General features: G+C 42.4%; 1 protein-coding gene across 3 annotated transcripts in view; it reads left to right on the plus strand.

Moving 5' to 3' along the window:
- The window catches only part of LOC132819805 (synaptojanin-2-like), a 207,559-nt gene extending 201,956 nt beyond the window's left edge, over positions 1-5,603 (plus strand). For all 3 annotated transcript variants that reach the window (XM_060831596.1, XM_060831597.1, XM_060831598.1), the window contains one exon: positions 4,917-5,603. In XM_060831596.1, coding sequence (XP_060687579.1) covers positions 4,917-5,369 — 453 coding nt within the window. In that variant the 3' untranslated portion in view covers positions 5,370-5,603. The remainder of the gene's footprint in view (positions 1-4,916) is intronic.
- The last annotated feature ends 9,827 nt before the right edge of the window (positions 5,604-15,430 follow it).

Raw genomic sequence — 15,430 nt, forward strand, 5'->3', positions numbered from 1 at the left:
TAACATAATACATTTTTCTTTGACTTGGATTTAATTTTAGCTCCCTTTTGTTTAACGTCTTTCCTGATATCTAAACAGGTGATCTTCTTTATAAACGGGGATAGGTGGCAACAAGTTTAAAAGAGCACGGATCAAGGAATGTTTTTATTTTGAACACAGCGCTGAGAGAGGAGGCAGCAAGTTTAAAAAAAAACGTGGAGAGCACGGAGTGGCTTCAGTCTGAATACAGTAGTGAGAGAGGCCGAGTGGCGAAATGTACAAGAGTGATGTCACAAGAAATCTGGAGGTTAATCGGTTAGTGAGAAACTGTTGTTAGGGAGAGATTCTAAATAGCTTTTAAAAGAAAAGATAACATCGTTTACAAAGAAAAAGAGCTACTTTTATTTCAGGCAGGAGCATTAGCAAAAGGGAGGTAAAATTAAATCAAGTCAAAGATATAAAAACCAAACAAAATTAAATTTCATGCAAGTGAAGGAAATTTAAGTTACTCATAAGTTTCTATCATAAGTTTTTTTTTTGTATTCTACATGTAATAAATACTTTTAGCAGTTATTGGATTGTAGGTCAATGAAGGCAAGTGGAGTGTACATCCGTGTTATGTGTGGAGTCATGAACATATTATGTGTCCCAGACTGACACGTCTGCAGGAAGTGTTACACAGGCTTGAACTCCCAGGTGCTAGAACTTGAACAGCAGCTGGAGTCACTGTTGTGCATCTGTGAGGCAGAGCTGGTCAGACCACAAATTAGAACTGTTCAGACAGAGAGAAAATAGGTGACTACCAGGCAGTCTGAGAAAACCAGGAAAGCAGGGCAAAGGTCTCCTGAATCTATTGTGCATGCCGATCAGTATTCTATTTTGAAAACCTATGAAAGTGGTTGTTCCTCAGGGACAGATCTATGGCCAAGTTACCAGGGTGGGAGAGGATAGAGAAAGAAGAATGGAAAGGCAATAATCATGGAGATCCATAGCACGTTGTGTCTGCACCAAATGAACATCCCACCTAAATATTCTAATCCCCTACTCCAGTACTTGGCCCATAATGTTGTGTGCCTTGGCATTGCAAGTGCATATCTAAATCCTGCTAACATTTTATGAAGTTTTTTGCCCTTCACCCCTTACAGGTAGAGAATTTGGGATTCCCACCACCCTTTGGGGGAAAACATTTTTCCTCACATCTCCTCTAAACCTGTATGCCCTTTGGTTATTGATCCCTCCATCAAGGAGAAATGAGTCTTCTACTCTACCATATCTATACATCTCAGTCATGTTCCCTCTCAAACTCTTCTGCTGTAATGAAAAACAGTCCCAGTCTGTTCATTCTCTCTTCAAGACTAAAATTCTCCATTTCAGGCGATATCCTATTAAATTTCCTCTATACACTTTCCATTGCCATTCACAATCCTCCTGTAATGTGGAATTGAGAATTTCACTCTAGTTGGGGCTTAACTAATGCTTGATACAGTTCCAGCGTAATCTATGTCTCAGCTAATAATGACATGTAGGTCATATGCCTTCTTGACCACTTTATCTGCCAGCCCTGATATCTTAAGAGATTGGTCTACATGCACACCGAAGTCCCTTAAATCCCCTGTGCTTTCCAGAGTCCTACTATTCAACATGTAGTCTCTTTTAATGAAATGGTGTTAATGGTAGGAGACAGAAGGTAGTGGTAGAGGGTAGTTTTTCAGACCGGAAGCCTGTGACCACAAGGATTGGTACTAGGTTCACTGTTGTATAACATTTATATAAACAATTTGAATGAGAATATAGTAGTCAAGGTTAGTGAATTTGAGGATGCCACCAAAATTGGTGGTTTGGTGGACAGCAAAGAAGATTATCTGAGTACAACAGAATCTTGATAAACTGGGCCATGGACTGAGAAACAGCAGATGGAGTTTAATTCAGATAAATGTGAGGTGTTGCAGTTTGGTAATACACACCAGGGCAAGACTTTCACAGTTGATGGTAGGGTCCTGGGGAATGTGGAGAGATAAGCTAGAGGAGGGTGGGGGTGGGGAGAAAGTAGCATAGAGTACAATAGGTGAGTGGGGGAGGGGTTGAAGGTGATAGGTCAGGGAGGAGAGGGTGGAGTGGATAGGTGGAAAAGGAGATAGGCAGGTAGGACAAGTCCAGACAAGTCATGGGGACAGTGCTGAGCTGGAAGTTTGGAACTAGGGTGAGGTGGGGGAAAAGGGAAATGAGGAACCTGTTGAAGTCCACATTGATGCCCTGGGATTGAAGTGTTCCGAGGCGGAAGATGAGGCGTTCTTCCTCCAGGCGTCTGGTGGCGGTGAAGGAGGCCCAGGATCTCCATGTCCTCGGCAGAGTGGGAGGGGGAGTTGAAATGTTGGGCCACGGGGTGGTGTGGTTGATTGGTGCGGATGTCCCGGAGATGTTCCCGAAAGCGCTCTGCTAGGAGGCGCCCAGTCTCCCCAATGTAGAGGAGACTGCATCGGGAGCAACGGAAACAGGTGGATGTGCAGGTTCAACCTTGATGGATGTGGAAGGCTCCTTTAGGGCTCCTTCTTTAGAGACCTCAATTTCCCTTCCCTCGTGGTTAAAGATGCTCACCAACGCATCTCGTCCACATCCCGCACCTCTGCCCTCAGACCCCACCCCTCCAACCGTAACAAGGACAGAATGCCCCTGGTGCTCACCTTCCACCCTACCAACCTTCGCATGAACCAAATCATCCGCCGACATTTCCGCCACCTCCAAAAAGACCCCACCACCAGGGATATATTTCCCTCCCCACCCCTCTCCGCCTTCCGCAAAGACCGTTCCCTCCGTGACTACCTGGTCAGGTCCACGCCCCCCCCTACAAACCACCCTCCCATCCTGGCACCTTCCCCTGCCACCGCAGGAACTGTAAAACCTGTGCCCACACCTCCTCTCTCACCTCAATCCAAGGCCCTAAAGGAGCCTTCCACATCCATCGAAGTTTTACCTGCACATCCGCTAATATCACTTATTGTATCTATTGCTCCCGACGCGGTCTCCCCTACATTGGGGAGATTGGGCGTCTCCTAGCAGAGCACTTTAGGGAACATCTCCAGGACACCCGCACCAATCAACCACCCCGTGGCCCAACATTTCAACGCCCCTCCCACTCTGCCGAGGACATGGAGGTCCTGCACCTCCCTCACCACCAGACGCCTGGCGGAAGAACGCCTCATCTTCCGCCTCGGAACACTTCAACCCCAGGGCATCAATGTGGATCTCATTTCCCTTCCTCCCCACCTCACCCTAGTTCCAAACTTCCAGCTCAGCACTGTCCCCATGACTTGTCCGGACTTGTCCTACCTGCCTATCTCCTTTTCCACCTGTCCACTCCACCCTCTCCTCCCTGACCTATCACCTTCATCCCCTCCCCCACTCACCTATTGTACTCTATGCTACTTTCTCCCCACCCCCACCTCCTCTAGCTTATCTCTCCACTTTTCAGGCTCTCTGCCTTTATTCCTGATGAAGGGCTTTTGCCCGAAACATTGATTTGGCTGCTGCTTGGATGCTTCCTGAACTGCTGTGCTCTTCCATCACCTCTAATCCAGAATCTGGTTTCAAGCATCTGCAGTCATTGTTTTTACCTCCTGGGGAATGTTTTCGAACAGAGAGACCTGGGGGTGCAGGTATATAGTTCCCTGAAAGTAGTGATTCATGTTCACAAGAAGAATGTGTTTGGAACATTTGGCTTCATTAGTCAGAGCATTCAGTACAGGAGTTAGAATGTTATGTGACGGCTGTACAAGACTTTGTAAGGCAACATTTGGAGTACTATGTGCAATTCTGGTCACCCTGCTATAAGAAGGATGTTATTGAACTGGAAAAGGTGCAAAAATGATTTTCAATGATGTAACTGAGACTGAAAGGTTTAAGTTATAATGAGGGACTGGATACGATGGGGCTTTTTTTTCCCCTGGATCAAAGGAAGTTATAGGGTGAGGTAAAGGGGCATAGATAGAGTGAAGAGCCAAATATTTTCCTAGAGTGGGAGAGTCCAAACAAGAAGGCACAGGTTTAAGGTGAGAGAGAAAAAAACTTAAAATGGACAGGCGACAATGTTTTCACACAGAGGGTAGTACCTGTATTTGATGAGCTGCCAAAGGAGATGGTAGAAGTGGGTACAATTACAATGTTTAAAAGACTTTTGGAAGTGGGTATATACATAGGAAAGGATTAGACTGTTATGGAGAAAATGAGGACTGCAGATGCTGAAGATCAGAGTTGAGAGTGTGGTGCTGGAAAAGCACAGCATGTCAGGCAGCATCCAAGGAGCAGGAGAATCAACGTTTTGGGCATAAGCCCTTCATCAGGCTCCTGATGAACAGCTTATGACGGAAATGTCGATTTTTTTGCTCCTTAGATGCTGCCTAACCTGCTGTGCATTTCCAGCACCACACTCTCGACTTAGTGTTATGTACCAAACATTGGCAAATGGGACTAGTTTAGGATAGGAAACCTGGTTAGCATGGATGAGTTGGGCTGAAGAGCCTGTTTCCGTGTTGTGTGGCTGTATGACTATTATAAAGCCTACCACAAAATTTTAATTTAGTTTATAGTTTACATTTATCTTATAACCTCCTCCTCCAAGTGAGGTAGCTATGTAATAAAATCAGGAGAAAAAAGAGCAATAACCAAAGGCTGGTTGGTTAACCCAATTGTAAATTATCAAATAGAATTAATTACTTATACTGACATTACACCATTTCTAACAATATAGAATAAAATGAGAACAGAATAGAGAATCTGAATGCAGCAAAGCCACAAATTTTAGTGAAGTGGTAACTAAGCTTGGACTTTTTAGTATATTGTGGAATATACAAAAAAAATGTGATTGTAACATTTTCAACCATTATAATTTTCACTGTTACACTTGTATTCAATTTGTAACAGACATATTTTTGTATCAACAGTACCTCAGTTCAGAGGCTGCAAATAAAAAGGAACCGAAGTCTCTCAAAACAGCTGTGGCAGCATGCTCCAATTCACCATTAGTGACTTCTCAAAGAAATTCTGAAACATTCAAGGAAATAATCTCACAGTCACTACTGAAAAAGACACAGCAACAGTGTCCAAGCAATAGAACTTATCATGAACTTTGTAATAACCCAGTGAGAGTCTCAGAAAGTGCAGCCACAACCCCAATAGCACCTCCCCGCAGGAAGAAAACTGCAGCATCTTATTCGCAAGTTGACTACAGTTCAGTTGTGAAATCATTCCACAATAATCCCAGACAGAATCCTTTTCGTGCATGTGGGTTGCATGGCAATGATCATCCTTTTAAATTGTGCAATACTAGTACTTCAGTCAGCAACAACTCTGTTCGGTCTTTACAAGAAAGTAGACCTTCATCTGACCCATCCTAACAACAAAGGAACTTTAAGATAAATCTGCCTAAGTTTGGACAAAATATAAATGATGCTGAAACAAAAATATTTGAGCTCGCCACTGGCACCACAGATGAAAGACTATATCATAAAGACATGACCCAGAATAATAATTTTTCTTCAAAAGAGTTGTAGCAAACTTTGAGTGCAAGGAGTGTTAATCATTACTGGCTTTATCGCAGTACATTAAACTGGCCACTTGGTGAACTTAAACAGATGTCTATGATTTTGTTTGACCAGTGGAGGACTGAAAAAGTTCTGTACTTTATTGTAGAATCCCTACAGTGTGGAAACAGGCCATTAGGCCCAACAAGTCCACACTGGCCCTCCACACTCACCCAGACCCACTCCTCTACATTTCTCCTGACTAATGCACCTAGCCTACACATCCTGAACACTGGGCAATTTAGCATGCCCAATTCACCTAACTGGCATATCTTTGGACTGTGGGAAGAAACCGGAGCACCCAGAGGAAACTAACGCAGACACAGGGAGAATGTGCAAACTCCACACAGGAATCGAGCCTGGACTCCTGGTGATGAGAGACAGCGGTGCTGACCTCTGAGCCACAGTGCTGCCCATAATATTTTCTTATGTTGTTTTAGTAGATATTTCTGAATAATAAATGAAATGTAATCTATGTATAATATTGATATTTCATAGAAACCAGTTTAATCTTAATTTTTCATCTTTTCACAAATGAAGTAAAAGAAATGGGTTAATTGATTACAAGAGTCATGTTCATCATGAATATTGCCATTTATTTTAGTTACAGCAAACAGAACCCAATAGCCCAAGCCCATTGATTAAACGATCAGATTTAAGCACTGTAGTTCTATCACATTTAGTTGTGAATGGTGGCAGGCATTGAGTTGAATAATCAATTGAAGGAAGATATTCTACAGGTAGCCTCATTCTCAATAATGGGGAGCTGAGCAAATCAGTGCAAAAGTCAAAGCTAAAGCATTTGTAACAGTCTTCAGTCAGAATTACAAAGCGATTCGCCTTGCCTTCTCCTGAGATCCTTTCCAGCACACGTCATTTTGCAGCTAATTCAGAGTGACCAAATGTCTGGAATTTACAGGACCATTTAATATTTGAGATATTTGTCCTACGACTTGATTTATTTACTGACAGCTTAGCCGTTGTCACGTATTTTTTATCTTTGCACGTGTACAATGCGCTTGTGCATGCTAATTGTACTTAGAGTACAGCACAGAAACACGCCCTTTGGTCCAAATTGTTCACACAGACCAGATATTCCAACCTAATCTGATCCCATTTGCCAGCACCCGGCCCATAACCTTCTAAACCCTTCCTTTTCATATACCTGTCCAGATGCCTTTTAAATGTTGTAATTGTACCAGCTTCCACCACTTCCTCTGGCAGCTCATTTCATACATGCACCACCCTCTGCGTGAACAATTTGCCCTTAGGTCCCTTTTATACCTTTCCCCCCTCACCCTAAACCTAAGCCCTCTAATTCTGGATTCCCCCAACCCAGGGAAAAGACTTTGTCTATTTATTCTATCCATGCCCCTCATGATTTGATAAACCTCTATAAGGTCACCTCTCAGCTTTCGATGCTTCAGGCTAAACAGCCCCAGCCTGTTCAGTGTCTCCCTATAGCTCAAATCCTCCAACCCTGACAACATTCTGGTAACTCTTTTCTGAACCTTTTCAAGTTTCACAACATCCTTCTGATAGGAAGGAGACTAGTATTGCATGCAATATTCCAAACGTGGCCTAACCAACGTCCTGTATAGCCACAACATATATTCAATGCTCAATAAAGGAAAGCTACCAACCGCCTCCTTCACTATCCTATCCATCTGCAATTCCATTTTCAAGGAGCTATGAACCTGCACTCTAAGGTCTCTATGTTCAAAAACACTCCCTCGGACTTTGCAATTAAGTGTACAAGTCCTGCTAAGATTTGCTTTCTCAAAATGCAGCACCTTGCGTTTATCTAGATTAAACTCCATCTACCACTCCTCAGCCCATAAGCCCATCTCTATCCACTACACATCCAATTTTGGTGTCTCCCTCCCACCCATGTCCACCTGTCCCATTTTCAGAGATTCAGTTCACTCTGTTTCGGTCACTAGTACTATCCCTTCCCCTCTTATGGTCTTGGCAGCCCAGACATGTTCCACGCCTCCCTTCTTTTGATCCCATGGTCCATTGTGCAAAATGTTTTTTTTGTCTCCCGAGAGTTGAACTTCCTGCCCACATGATAGGAAGAAGTGACTGTACTTGATACAGCAAAGGCTATGGGCTGAATGTTACTGAAGATCTGTCCTTCAAAATTATCTGTGTCTTGAACCAAGCTACAGTCCGTGTGATAATTACAAGTCGATTATGTGGATGATGCTTTCAACAGTGCTATCAATGGGTACTTACTCTGCAATAACACATTCACCAATCCATAGTTGGGTTTTGCTAATGACATTCAACTCTAGACTTCATTAGTCTTGGAAGGAAGCTAAGCTTATCTTTATAAAATTAATGTTAGGCCTCATCTAGAGTATTGCATCTAATTATGGGTGCCATGTTTTGGGAAGGATGTTAGTTGGGTTGCGAGGTGACTTTTAATCAAATAATATTGGGCACTAAAAACTCCAGTTTAGAAAAGGTTTAGGGAGCTAATAGTGTTCTTTATCGAGCAGAAATTGTTATGATAAAATGCATCATTTTGAGGAACTTCCATAGAGTGTTTAAGTTGTTCATGGGTATCAGAATTGCTAGTACGGCCAGCTGTTCCTGTCATATCTAACTTTTTTTGACAAGGTGGTGCTATTTTGAATCATTGCTGTCCATGTGGCAGTATTTCCACAGCACTGTTAGCCATGTCTCCATGATAATGACTATGTCATATTGTTTACATCTGTTTGTGTGATTAACACATCTACTTTATTGCAAATGCTCCACGCATTAAGACATGTCCCTATTTCATCTTGCTCCTTAATTTCTCTGCTATCACTTTTCTTAGTTTAAATCAGTCAAGCAAATACTACCCTGAGGATATCAGTCCTGGTCCTGCCCAGATGTGACCAGTCCAGTTTGTGCTGGCCACGCTCCCAACCCACAAATAGTGCTAACGCGCCAGGAATCTGAAACCCTCTTCCTCGCACCATTTCTTCAGTCACATATTCATCTGATATATGCTTCTATTTCTACCTGTCCAAATATCTTTAATATTTTGCAAGTATACCCACCTCTGCCACTAGCTCTGGCAGCTTGTTCTATATAAGCACCACCCTCTATGTGAAACATTCACCCATCACATCCCTTTTAAATCTTTCTCCTTGTTGGACCTGGGTTCAATTCCAACCTCTGGTGACTGTCTGTGGGAATTTGTACATTCTCCTTAGTGTCTGCATGGGTTTCCTATGGGTGTTCCAGTTTACTATCACAATCCAAAGATGTGCAGGTTAGGTGCATTGGCCATGCTAAACTGCCCATAGTGCTCAGGGATGTTAATGCTCAGGCATTAGTCAGGGGTAAATGTAGACTAATACGGTAGGGGAATGGGGCTGGGTGAGTTGCTCTTCAGAGGTTCGGTGTGGACTTGTTGGGCAGAAGGGCCTATTCCCACACTAGGAATTCTATGATTCTACCCCATTTATGTCCCTCATTATTTCATGAACTCCAGAAGGTCACCCCACAGCTTCCTCGCTCCATGGAAAAAGTTCCAAACTATCAGTCTCGTCTTATAACTCAAATCTTCCAGTCTCAGTGCAATCCTTGAAAATCTTTTTTTTGTACCTACTTGAGGAGGAATGGCAAAGAGGAGTTTGAATCTTGTGTTTATTAGCACAAATTGATTTTTAATCAGAGCTCCTTTTATCGTACATGGGAGAGGCCCGAGACAGTTCCAAATTTGGCTTTCACGTGGGACCCATTTCCTCTCATAATATGGGCTCAGATTGCAAGAGAGGTCAGTGATACTCTACCAATCCCAATAAAGTACAGAATATTTATACATACCACATTGCAATAATTACATACAACATTGTTGCCACTGTTAAATCCTCTTAATTTATACATCTAATCCTGTAACTCCGCCCAATCAATGATTGTCACTCCTAAGTCTCCCATGATATTTACCATATAGCTTTACCACTAGCCCTTGGGATCTTACATTGCAGCCCATTAATTTATACTCCAATACTTGTAGTTATTATGGGAGATACAAAAATAAACTAATTCCTACTAATTGCAATGAAATTCATAATGTCAGTTCTAATACAAAGCTAATTATATATAAAGTAATATGGTTACACCTAATAACATAATTTTTTAGCCAACAAGTTATGAACAGCTCCTTTCTCACCTGACTTTGGAATGTCAAACATATACTGCCCCTCTATCTTGTAGCTGCAGTTATAACTCTTTGTCTTCGCATGCAGTCTCTAAATATGTTTTAAACAGGGACTTGCTTCCAAGATGAAATTTGTACATTATTTACTTAATAAGCCAACATCTATTTAAATTTCATGATTAAGACTGAAACTCAATTGCATTCCCAGCTCAAGAATCTTGTCTGAATTTTAGAAAATATCTCTGTTCTTCCCCGTCTCCAACTCCATCACCACCATCTTGATCCTTGGATGTAAGAATTCACTGACCTGTCTCCATCATTAGGTAAGTTTGCAGTTTTTTGATTGGGAAGCTGCCAAACATTTCTCAAATATCAAATGGTTTCTTTTTTGAGGCCATCTGCTTACCCACTTGTTGGTCAATCCTCTGCCAACAAGATGGGAGCTCAGCTCCACTATTTCTGGCCCTTGGTTTGAAGAAATTCAACCAAATCTCTTACCATTAGATGTGGAATGCAATGCTTAATTTCTCAATACTCAATTACCTAAAGAGTCTTTGTTATTTTGGGATCGTACTTTTCTTTTAATTCTTGCGAAATTACAAACTTCGGGCTGTTGTTCCCAAACATCTCTTATTAGACTGCCACTGAGAGTTTGTACAGAGCTTCTTGTATTTTAATTTGTAAAATTCTTGGTTCTATCTGTTAACTTGGGTTTATCTTATTCTCAAAGCTAGCATCGGCCAAACTTATCATCTCATTGTAATGCTGAACTAAATGAGCTACTTCTGTTACTGCAATTATAAATCTTCTCCATCTTTATGCGAACTAAAAATCTATGAGCAGCCATTTTGTGGAATCTCTGGCCATGGCTTATTCCAACAATACCTTGCTTTTGGGAGCAAATTATTGCAGATACTGGAATCTGTACTGAAAACAAAAAAATCTGGAGATTACAGTGAGCCAAACAGCATCCATGGAGGGAGAGCAAGCTAACGTTTCAAGCCAAGATAACTTTTTATTGGAGCTGAAGATGGAGTCATCTAGACTTTAAATTTTAAGTTGCTCTCTCTCTCCATGGATGCTGCCTGACCTGCTGAGACCTCCAGCATTTTTTGTTTTCAACCCCCAGATCCTTGGTTAATGCACCAAGCTGGACTATAAAATGTATAGGATCTACTTGTTACCTCTACTACCATGGGAAATGGGGGAGTCCTCATGGCATTGCTCTTTAATACATCATTTATTGTTATGTACAATTGTTAGCACAATCAAAACAATGAATTGCATTACTACTAGTGCACATGATACGACCTGAATCCATGGTTTGTTTGGGTATTTAGTCCTCCATCCCAAATCTGATTTATCCAGCTTGGTAGTTGTAACTTCCTGTCCACTTGAGCTACATCAGTTTTAATGTCATTTGTGTGTTCAAACCATTGATGAATAACTTCTTCGACTCTTTCCACAATCTTTACCCAACCTGCAGTTACATGTGGAATCAATGATAATTCCATTGTTATGTATTGTAGTGATTCTAAATCCACATCAGTTTGTTGGATGATGAGATTAATCACTGCCCATCGTACCAATTGAGGCAAAAGTTCTTTCAAGCCACCGTTATACTATCCTTGACTAACAAGGCACCCCCCCCCCCCCCCCCCCCCACTCTCTTTACCTCCTCGCCTGTTCTTAATGGAACTTGCAACATCCATTCCTCACCCTGCTCAATCCATGTCTCCAAAATGGCCACAACATCAAAGTCCCAGGTACCAATTCATTCTGCAAGCTCGCTTATCTTATTTCAGATACTTCTGGCTTTGAAATAGACACACTTCAAACCAGCTTGCTGTCTGCCAGCACATTCCTGTGACCGTATTTTCCTGCAGACACTAAAGCTGCTCATCTATTGTAGTTGTACCTAATATGTTTTCTCTTACTATTTCTGAGGTGTAACCAACTCCTGCCATTTCAAACAATCCCATATTTTTCCTCTAGAAGCTTTCCTTCAACTTAAACTGCCTTCCTCTCACCTGCAATCCTAGGAGGTGGACAAATAATTCTTTTGTGGTAGTGAGACACTAATCAGGCACGTGTACATCTGTTAGGTCAGAAACTACCTGCACCTGACAATGTACTGGCACAAGGGTCTCACTTACTCCTGTATCTTCCATTACTAACTCACCCCGAAGATACAGTTGGCCTTCATTACATTTTGATTTTGAGCTTGTAGTTACACTCTCTGGCCTTGGAGTCATGGTCACGTTTTGTCAGTTGTGGAGAAGTCGTACATCCCGTGTAAAGGAGCCACTTAAACCAGTTCGATCTTTTCCCTTTCAGGCTAAAACCTACAATAAATCCACAATGACACATGTTTATAACCTGTCGGTAACAGAATACTTCGGCCATATCAAGCATATTCTTGCTCCCTGTTCTCCACACACAAATTAGGCCTTTGCCTAATTTGGGCTTGTCTGCATGTACTACTTGTTGGGGTCCATATTAATGGACCAGTTTTTTTTTCCTATTTCAATTGACCATGCAGTCAGGCAGGGTAAGGCTGGCATAGTCAGTGTTACCCCCTCTGATTTTACATTGTTGTAATATAACTTTTCATGTTTTTATTACTTCCAGTCTCATGCCCTATTTGGGAATTACTATCTGATTTTCCCCTTTCAATATTATACATGGATCAGACTTCTCTTCATCTCTTTGCTCTCAGTGGCCATTATCTGTTCCCTGAGTAGATCACAGTGATGGCTACTAGCCTGGTGGTGCCCAAAATGTTAATAATTGTGTTCAAACTTTATATAACTTCAGTTGGGACCAATGCTTCCATTTCAGTCTCTCTTTAATACCTATCAAAGCACATATACCATCTGTAATAATGACCTCATATGACATAACCCATCACACTTGTAATCTCATGCACGCCAGTAATATTTTCACCATTACCCGATCTCCTGGCATAGGGGTTTTGCTAAAAGAGCTTTGTGCTCTCTTTCCCAGTCCCTGATTCTTTGTCGGTCTACAGCTTCTCTCAGCTCATGCAGCTGCATTGCCTCTCAAACTCTGTGACCCTGTCCTTGCTGGTACTTACCTCCAGCCACATCCTCTGACAATTGCATAGCGCATTTGGTTATTATTTCAAAAGGGGTCAGCACTGTAACACCCATTTTGGGGCTGAGCCCAATTTCATTAGAATGGCAGGAAGTACCTTAGACTATCCTGTCCATTCTCCATCAGGGCCTTAGTCAGACTGGTTTTAAGTGTCCATTCATTTACTCTACCATTCCTGAGCTTTGGGGGTGGTAAGGGAAATGAACAATCTCTAAACGTAAATCTTTCTAGTGAGGCTAAACTGTACGTCTTTCCCTGGGATTGGAGCAGGAGACATAAAATTCATCTGCAATTGTTCCCATTGGGCCCTTAAGTTGGCTCGATTTTATCTTGATTGTTTTCCCTGGCTTGCACTATACATAAATTGCATTTCTTTGACAGAATTTTGCTGTATCTTTCCCTACTCTGGTTCACCACCAGCAGTGGGTCATCTAATATTACATTTTACCCCACCCAATGTGAGCCAAACCATGATATGTTTTACAGTGTGGTACCACTGCCTGATCCTGCATCCTTCCTACTCCATGTTGTCCTCTCATTGCCCCTCTCTTTTCGCATTCCTGCTTCTCTTCTTATAATGTTTCTTGCAATGTCTTTAAATTTTCATCTTTCACTTCTGTAACCACTGCAACTGGCATTTCCTCAAATGTCTATGCAGTTTTGGAAAGCATTTTAACTCCTTTATCTGGATACTCATTACCTGTTGTCGCGGGTTTGTACCTTCCTGTGAGCGTGAATCTTAATTACTGCCACTCCTGCTAAAGGTTTAACCTGCTGTTCATGTTGTATGTGGCCCCTGGATGAGGTAATATATCCTCACCAATCCCAGGCCACCATATAGTCGTGCACTACTCCAAAAGCACACCTACTAACTGTGTATACGTTGACTCTCTGACCACTGGCTAATTTCAGTGCTGCTGTTGGGACTTCTAATTCTGCTACTTGGGCTGACTCCAAAGTGCTTGATGCTAGCCATCAAACCTCTCCCTACATCTACCATCGCCCAATTATGTGAGACAGTCCCTTGTTATATTTCCTTGATCCATCTACAAATAACTGCAACACTCTGTTTCCTTCTAGTGGTTCCTCAGCAATCTCACTATTCACTCCATTTTCAACTTCTCTCACACATTTGTGCTCATTCCCTTCCCCCACTATCAGTCCTTTTGGGTTTACCACTTTATCCTTCAGTACCTATGTATAGAGTCATAGAGATGTACAGGAAGGAAACAGACCCATCGGTCCAAATCGTTCACACAGACCAGAATTACTAACCTAATCTAGTTCCATTTGCCAGTACTTGGTCCCTATCCCTCAAAATTCTTCCTATTCATATACCCATCCAGATCCTTTTAAATATTGTAATTGTACCAGCCTCTAGCAGTTCATTCCCTCTGCACGATAAAGTTGTCCCTTAGGTTCCTTTTAAGTCTTTCTCCTGTCACTTTAAACCTATGCCCTCTAGTTTTGGATTTGTCCACCCTGGGGAAAAGACTTTGGCTATTCACTATCCATATCTCTCATGATTTTATAAACCTCTATAAGGTCACCCCTCAGCCTACAATGCTCCAGGGAAGCAGCCCTAGCTTATTCAGCCTCTCCCTATTGCTCAACCCCTCCAACCCTGGCAACACCCTTGTAAATCTTTTCTGAACCCTTTCAAATTTCACAACATCCTTCCTATAACAGGGAGACCAGAATTGCGTGCAGTGTTCCAAAAGTGGCCTAACCAATGTCCTGTACAACCACAATATGACCTCCCAATCCCTGTACTCAGTGCACTGATCAGTTAAGGCTAGCATTCCTGAAGAAGGGCTTATACCCGAAATGTCGATTCTCCTGCTCCTTGGATGCTGCCTGACCTGCTGCACTTTTCCAGCAACACATTTTTCAGCTCTGATCTCCAGCATCTGCAGTCCTCACTTTCTCCTAGCATTCCAAATGCCTTCTTCACTATCTTTTTGATCTGTGACTCCACTTTCAAGGATCTATGGACATGTGCTGCAAGGTCTCTTGGGGGACTTTAACTTTCCAGATATTGACTGGGAAAGCTATAGCTCGAGTATATTAGATGGGTCTGTGTTTGTCCAATGTGTGCAGGAGGGTTTCCTGACACAATATGTAGACAGGCCAACAAGAGGTGAGGCCATACTGGATTTGGTTCTGGGTAACGAACCAGGCCAGGTGTTAGAATTGGAGGTAGGTGAGCACTTTGGGGACAGTGACCACAATTCGGTGACTTCTACTCTAGTGATGGAGAGGGATAAGTGTGCACTACAGGGCAAGAGTTATAGCTGGGAGCAGAGAAATTATGATACGGTGAGGCATGACTTAGGATGCGTGGCTTGGAAAAGTAGGCTTCAAGGGAAGGGTGCAATTGATATGTGAAGCTTGTTCAAGGAGCAACTATTGAGTGTCCATGATAAGTATGTACCTGTCAGGCAGGGAGGAAAGGGTTGTGTGAGGGAGCCGTAGTTTAATAAGGAATTGGAATCCCTTGTTAAAGGGAAGAGGGCGGCCTATGTAAAGATGGGACGTGAAGGTTCAATTGGGGCGATTGAGAGTTATAAAGTAGCCAGGAAGGATTGAAAGAGAGAGC

The sequence above is a fragment of the Hemiscyllium ocellatum genome, chromosome 10 (assembly GCF_020745735.1).
Source record: "Hemiscyllium ocellatum isolate sHemOce1 chromosome 10, sHemOce1.pat.X.cur, whole genome shotgun sequence".
In the NCBI taxonomy this organism is placed as follows: domain Eukaryota; kingdom Metazoa; phylum Chordata; class Chondrichthyes; order Orectolobiformes; family Hemiscylliidae; genus Hemiscyllium; species Hemiscyllium ocellatum.